The sequence below is a fragment of the Dryas octopetala genome, chromosome 7, assembly GCF_963921425.1.
Source record: "Dryas octopetala chromosome 7, drDryOcto1.1, whole genome shotgun sequence".
Taxonomy (NCBI): domain Eukaryota; kingdom Viridiplantae; phylum Streptophyta; class Magnoliopsida; order Rosales; family Rosaceae; genus Dryas; species Dryas octopetala.
This window is the reverse complement of record NC_141372.1, coordinates 8,292,725-8,300,381: the sequence shown is the minus strand read 5'-3', so window position 1 is coordinate 8,300,381 and position 7,657 is coordinate 8,292,725. Positions and strand designations below refer to the sequence as shown.

Genomic DNA, 7,657 nt, shown 5'->3' with positions numbered 1-7,657 from the left:
CTTACATATAGGTGCAACTTATCATGCATCCTACGAACCAACAAGACAAATAAAGGAAGAGAGAGAGAGTGAGAGACTAACATATAGGTGTCCCACTCTGCACCCTGCCCACTAACAAAGAATCAGAAAATAGAGATCGGAGGTTTCGAACATAAATGTTAAATAGCCAACTCCAAAAATTTCTCTATCATTTTTAGCCCATTAATTCAAGCTGGGTTGAACTTTTTCTATGAACAAGCTCGAGAAATCCAATCTAACATAGTTCGATCCTATATATAATTACTAAAATGTTTTCTTGCCAGAGTTTTGAAGAATAATGTTTGATTTCTTAGAGTGTTGTTCACTTTTCTTCAATCCTAAATATTTATTACACTTAATGGTTGGATTTAATACATTAAGTTAATGAGTTATTAAATTTAGCACTATTTACTCAAAATTTATCCTTCATTTCAGCAGTTTTATGATTTCTTTAAGTTAAATGTGAAGAGCTAAGGCTGTAGGATTTGCCTGTGCACCTAACTTCGATCTCCTCTGTCCCGAATCAAAAAATAATAATACTAATGATGAACAAAAGTTAATTATTGAGTTGTTAATTTATGATTGGGTCGTAAGAAGTAATAATTTCTTTATTATTGTTTTTTCTCGCCGAGTCGCCGACGTTGTTGACAAACGTTCACCGTAAGTTTGTAGAAACCTAAAACGAACCCCAGCAAGGAATAGCAAAGATCCTGTAGCCAAACAAGGTACCCAAGCGTCAGTCGTGACTCGTGAGAGTTGAGACACTTCAGAGTTCAGACCAAGTAGCTTGCTTCCAGACGAAGATACGCCGTCGTGGCGCACGCTCTTATCATGCGCACTCCCCCTCTCACCTCTCTCAGACGTTAATCCATGGCTCCACCATTGAAGACCGATCATCCCATCTCTCGCCGCATCGTCCGTTCCTTCTTGGATTTCCTCGACTCCGGTCTCTCTCTCTCTCTATATATATATACACATGTATTGATGATTATGCATTGAAATTGTACTTAGGGTTTCCAGTTGCTTAATAGTTTGTTCCAGTGATATAACAATTGCATAATTTTTTTATTTATTTTAAATGCCTTAGTCACACACTCACACTCACACTCCATAACTGGCTATGGTTTGCTTCCTTTGGGGCAGTTGAACCAGCTTCTGGTGCTGATCGTGAAGGCCTTGAGGTTGCAAAAGATTGTCTGGAGGAGGCTTTTAAGCTTGATACATGTCCTCCTGATGATTGCATTAAACCCAATTCGCTGGTTGACATTTTTAGTTCACTGGAATATAACAAGCTTCCGGAGAATAAATCTGATAATGGTCATGGGTCAATCTCAGTTGATGCTCCTAATTCATCAGCTGCTCAGGGTGCTGCTGATGCCAATCTTTCAAAGTCATCAAAATCTCTGGTGTTTGCTCATTTTCTTGTCCATTCATATATATAATTGTTAAGTGAATTGTCATGGGGTGTAATGCATTGAATAGTATTATTTTTTCAAACTTCTATAACTTAATATGCACACGAAAATGTCAACTTGCCTACGATCTGATGCTGAGAAATTGGGGAAAACTGGACTAATGGGGGAGTGGTAGGCATTTCCCTTTTTTTCAATGGAAGGGAATGAGGATGTTAAAAGATACAGAGGGGTAATATAAGAGCAGGAAAGAGGAAGGAAAAGGACCAAGTTGGGGTTTTTTCTCTTTTGATTTTTGTGTGTTTAGTTATAAAAAGCTAGAGAAAGTGAATATTTAGAGAATGACTGTAACAAGTTCTAAATATCAGGACCAATATAGTGCCTAAGATTATATATTTGATATATAGCTAAAGGCCAGGTCTTAGGTGTATATATTGGTTATAATTTGGTTGAAAACCATCTCATTACAGTGGGGAAATAGAAGAGGAATGTGTGCCTAGATGAAGAGAAGGGAAGATGAGATTTCTTTTGTAATATTTGTTCATTATTTGGTTGTTTTGTTGGGGTGTTGATTGTTGAATGGATTTACATAAGTATACTTTAATTAAGTTTGGTTATTCAATAAAATTCTAAATATAAGACTATCACTATTGTTTCCTGATATAAGAACATTTGCCTTTTGTGTTCTTCTTGATGCTTTTACTTTATTTTCAGTTTCTTTAAGATCTTTCATTGAATGATGCTTTTAGAGTTTCATCTATATGGATATTATGATGTAGTTATTATGAGATTGAATTTTTTGTGTTGAGTTTGACTCTGTTTCATGTTTCTAATTTAATCAGGGTGAGGATTTGACAAGTAAGCACCATGCATTAGGTATTATGTACTGTCTTGCTGTTTTTCTCTTTCTAATTCTAGGTTCATAGTTTCGTTTATGTGTGTCCTTGTCTCGTTGGATTGTGTGGCTGAATTTGCTTCCACTTTTGTAAATGAAAATCATCCTTGGGTGCATACCCTCAGTGGGAACATTATCTGTTGCATCTTCAATGACTTAATTCATCTATAGGGATTGCACTTCTGTTCCAATTGCTGTTAACAATGCTACTAAATGCACCCTGTTTGAGCGTGATGCTATAAAAAAAAAAAAAAAAAATCCTCATGTGGAGAAATTGGATCATAATCTTAGAGAATGATGGAAATCCTTAAAAAAGAGAGTTTATTTTGGGTGTTTGTTTTACTGACATCTAAATGTATGGTTTTGATAACTAATCAAGAGGAACCTGTATAAAGCTTGTAAAGGATAAACTGAAATAGCTTGAAGCACAGACACATAACACTAACAATCTGTCATTGCAGTGAATCTAAACAGTAGGTTATCCTTATATTGTAAAAAATCTTATTTGATATTGATAAATGACAATTTTTTCAAAAGAAGAAAAAAGGAAAAAAGATGATATTTTTTTTCTCTCACTATATTTTAACTGACACTATAAATTTTTTTTTTCATGTTTTTGAAACGAAGATGAGAACCCCACTGGATTTGTCAAAGAATTCAATGGATGATCTATTATTATAATTTTGTCTTAATTGTGTAATACAACTTGTGTACAGGGTGACATTCCCTTGGCATTTCTCACTGAAATTCTTTGCTCATCCAATAAGCAGATTTGTTTTTTAACAAATTACTTTGTAAATTAAAATTTCCTGGTAAGATGATAATGTCAAAAAGCACTGGTATTTAATTGTTTTGAAGGTTCTTGCTCAAAGAAAACAAAATACTTTAGTCCAATCAGATTTGAATTTTGTACATCCATTAATGTAGTCTGCTGTGGATCTCATATTTTAATTAGAATAGAAATAAAGGTTTTTATAGTTTTAAGTTCTTGCTACATTTTGATAATTACGTGCATATTGAATTTGCTCGTGATGATTATATTATTGGCAGGGGACTCCAAAGATGCACTCTTTGGGCAATTCTTTTCTGCGCTTGAGAGAAGTCTTTATTTTAGGATCATGCCTGATGGTAGTGATGACTCGGTGAGATTAGAGAAAGCATCTAATTTGTTCCATGGTGCTCTAATTGTATGTTCTATCTCTCTCTCTCTCTCTCCTTTTGTTGGGTTACATATGAGTATATGATATTCCATAAAAAAACTGCATCTTTGAAGTTGCATGAAAAACATTTTTTTTTAAATAGGAAACATAACTTCTATTAAAAAAAAAAAATTCTACAGGAAGGATGAATGAGATGTCCATCAAAATCAATCCTACAACCATAACTTACAAAATATTAAGATAAATTTATTGCTCGCATCCTTGTAAATTTTTTTGTTGCTTGGTGTCCATTAATGCCATAATATTGTACTCACTAAGTTTTTAACCCCAATATTGTGCTTGCTACTATATCACATTTAAAAGCCTTTTCAATAAGAAAAATTCATGTGCTGCTTCAGGAGATGGAAACATCTGGATGTGAGGAGTTCAGTCCTAAAAACCTGGCCGAGACCTTCAAATTACAAGGTATTTAAAGCTCAAATGCCTTCGATAAGGTTTTCAGTGATTCGCTGTTGAACTAATTTTACAATGTCAATTTTCAGTAAATTTGAGGAAGTCTGACTTAAAGCCCATTCATTTTATTCCTCTCTCTCTCTCTCTCTCTCTCTCTCTCTCTCTCTCTCTCTCTCTCTCTCTCTCTCTCTCGTTGTAATGCCAATTTTCATTTTTGTATATCCTTGGAAAAGACAAAATGCATTTCAATCAAGATCTATATGTTTTCTAACCTGGTCTTAGTAATAGGAAAGGCATTGGTGAATATCTGCATCTTATATTATGCTTCATGAAATATGTCACTCTACATACAGATGAGTACTGCAATATCAACATTCTGATAAATCTGATCAGAGGCTAATTCTGTTATGTGATTTTCTTTTGTTAGGTAATAGGGCCATGCTATCAAAGCAGTACCTCAGGGCAATTGAGTTGTATGACTGTGCCATTGCACTTTGTGAAAATAATGCTGTTTACCACTGTAACAGGTGCACTACCAACTTGTTCTTAAACTTTTGGTATTAATAATTATTCATAAAGTTTCAATTTTTCACATTTTCTTGGTTTTCACACAAGGAATGACTCAGAAAGATAACTGTTGTGATTAATCTGAAAGAAAATTCTCAATATATTCAGATTATATTCAATTCTAAAAAAATGGTACCTTAACATGCTAGTTTTCTTAGTACACAGTGAGAAAATAATGTAAACTATATCCGTAATCTAAGCTTGAAAGGGGAGTCTCAAGTTTTCATTTTCTTTTTCAAGTTTCCCATTTTTCAATTGTCCAGAAAAAGTAAAAAGTCATTGAAAAATTGTCAAAGAAAGAACAGAGTTGCATTGTCAAGACAATATGGACAAATCATTCTTCAAATGTTTGATGGTAAGTCAATATTATTTTAGGTAGCACTCTGGTAAAATGTTGACTCATATTGTCTGGTTGCATCAAATTGCCACCCATATTGTTTTCTTGAAACTGCAAATTAGTTTGACCCAAAAAAAAAAAGGGGGGGGCTATTCACACCACCCTATTTTGCTGAGTTCACCACCCCCCTAAAATTTTGCTCATTTTTGCCCATTTTGCCCCTGCATGCCCATTCTCCAGATTTTGGCCAGCCACCTCTCCCCGCCGCCGGCGCAACCCCACCACCTCCCCACCGCCGGCGCGACCCCACCCCTCCCCACCGCATCTCCCCTCCTCTCCTCCTCCCCCACCCAGCCACCACTCCCCCACCCAGCCAGCCCCTCCCCAGCCCGCCCGCACCCCCTCACCCCAAGCCCCGCCGCCGTCGCACCCATCCCCAGCCCGCCCGCACCCCCTCACCCCAAGCCCAGTCCCCGTCGCACCCCCCAGCCCCAGCCCCCGTCGCACCCATCCCCAGCCCGCCCGCACCTCCTCACCCCAAGCCCAGCCCCTGTCGCACCCCCCAGCCCCAGCCCCCGTCGCACCCATCCCCCACCCCCGATCTGGAGGTCTATGGGGTCGCGCCGGCCACCCATGGTGGTCCGGTGAGGGAGGGAGGCAGACAGAGGGGAGAGAGAGAAGATGGCAGAGAGAGGGAAGAGAGAGAAAGAAGGGAGATCGGGCCAGGGGAGGGCTGGGCGGGTCGTGCCAGTGGAGGGGAGGGCTGGATGGGTCGCGCCGGCGGCGGGGAGGGCTGGGTGGGTCGCGCCGGCGGCGGGGAGGGCTGGGAGTGGTGGCCGGCCAAAATTGGAGGGGTGAGTTTTTTTTTTTTATGCAGGGTCAAAATGGGCAAAAATGGGTAAAAATTTAAGGGGGTGGTCAACTCAGCACATCTAGGTGGTGTGAATAGCCCCCCCCCAAAAAAAAAAAAAGAAACTGCAAATTTTAATTGATATATCTGAGATTCACATTCAGGGCAGCTGCTTACACTCATATACACAAATATGCTGAAGCAATCAGAGATTGCCTTAAATCCATAGAAATTGACCCAAATTACAGCAAGGCATACAGTCGGCTGGGATTAGCTTATTATGCACAGGGGAACTACAGGGATGCTATTGATAAAGGATTTAAGAAAGGTTAGTAGAGAGAATCTTTCTTGAGTACCTATCATGTCAAGCTAATATAGACATATAGTATACTAAAAGAATGGGAAGCAGATTTATTAAAAAAAGGTAGTGGTTAAAATTTTCATACCTAATTGGGGGATTTTACTCATGCAGCCTTGCAATTGGATCCAAATAATGAAGCTGTCAAAGAAAATATTCGGGTTGGTTTTGTGTGCCTTCGTCTTCGCTTTATTTCTTAAGATTTACTACTTTGACTGCTTTGTTATTTTTAAACCAATAGGTGGCTGAGCAGAAATTGACAGAGGAGCAGCAAAGAGCAGAACGTGGTCAGGTAATACATTGATCTTAAGATTAAATCCCCATCTCCTAGAAGACAGGTCTATAATACTATGTTGTTGGTGACACTAGTACTAGTTATCATGCTTCTTGCTATTTGACTAATTTCTTTATCTTTCTTTCATCTGAACTGCCCTAAGAAGGAGAAGGCAAGCTTAAGTAACATGATCCTTTTCTTGGGGAGAAGGATATTATTTATTAACTGGTTGCTTTTTATGCCTGATTTCTTATATTGAGTTCAGAAGAAAAACAATAGAAGAAAGAAAAAGATGTCTTATATTTGGAATCCATGTAGAGTAAATGTATAACATGGGTCAATAATTTAGTGCATGTCTTGGAGGTCGGAAGTCACCTTTTGATAAATTTTGCTAATTTATTTCATTCCATAACATGTTTTATTACTTTTAAGTAATCCTTTTTCCCCTCACCTTATACAGAACACAAGTTCGTTTTCGTTTAGCAGTAGCAGTAGTTCAGAAAACCATAACCAGTCTACAGGAGGGTCAGGAAGCCATGCTGCACCACCCCCATTCGGTTCTGTGCCATTTAATACAGGTGCTCTTCCTGCTGAGTTTGCAAATATGTTTATGAACATGGCTGGGAATGCAAACCAAGGACAACACTCTCCAGATAGCCAAGGAGATGCTAGCAATTTCGGATTTGATGATGAACCGGAAATAAGGATTGGGGGTAACATCAATTTTAACTTTGGTGAGCAAGTGCCTGAGGATATAACAGGAGCTTTGAGATCTGTGATGGAAATGTTTTCTGGGGCAGCATCCAATGGAAACTCACAAGATACTACAAATGAAAGACCAAGACCAAACTAAACAATTGTAACATATGTTAGAGCTGTAAAAAATTCTCACAACCATTTTGTATCTGTGCCTATTATATGTTTCCTCTATTGATATTTTCTCAGTTTTCTCCATACTCATTGTTTATACTTTATACAGACGTCTACCTTGAGAAATGAGACCGAAGTAAGCCACACTTTGGCATTTCAATTGATGACTAAAAGGGTAGTTTGGGTATTTTGATATGAATTGTTTCACATGACATGTAAGAAAGAACTCCATCCATTTGAACTTTGGTTTGCTAACAATATATGTGATATTTTGCAGTAGTTTTCTAAGTTGGAAGTATTTTTGAATCAAATATCACTGATGTTGCATAATTTTACAATATTCAGTTCCTTATTTCTTTCCTCTTACCATTTGAGCCTTTTGTGCCAATGAACATTTACAATATAAATGCTCAAGTTCATTATGAATGATTCAATATGGCTTGTCATTAATGGTATAAGAAAT

General features: G+C 37.8%; 1 protein-coding gene across 1 annotated transcript; it reads left to right on the top strand.

Moving 5' to 3' along the window:
- The first annotated feature begins 653 nt into the window (after positions 1–653).
- TPR8 (Tetratricopeptide repeat (TPR)-like superfamily protein) lies at positions 654–7,482 on the top strand. The gene is made up of 10 exons (XM_086250608.1): positions 654–964; positions 1,162–1,424; positions 2,273–2,306; positions 3,376–3,512; positions 3,884–3,950; positions 4,366–4,465; positions 5,857–6,020; positions 6,165–6,211; positions 6,292–6,342; positions 6,785–7,482. Exons 1-10 carry the CDS (start codon positions 889–891, stop codon positions 7,175–7,177), a joined length of 1,332 nt encoding a protein of 443 aa, XP_086106734.1. The 5' UTR covers positions 654–888; the 3' UTR covers positions 7,178–7,482.
- Positions 7,483–7,657: the final 175 nt, after the last annotated feature.

Bases quoted from the DNA above. Each gene is read 5' to 3' on its own strand.
- TPR8 (XM_086250608.1), top strand. From the start codon at position 889: ATGGCTCCACCATTGAAGACCGATCATCCCATCTCTCGCCGCATCGTC. The intron at 1,425-2,272 runs GTGTTTGCTCAT...TAATTTAATCAG, and splicing joins CAAAGTCATCAAAATCTCTG to GGTGAGGATTTGACAAGTAA. The intron at 6,021-6,164 runs GTTAGTAGAGAG...TTACTCATGCAG, and splicing joins TGATAAAGGATTTAAGAAAG to CCTTGCAATTGGATCCAAAT.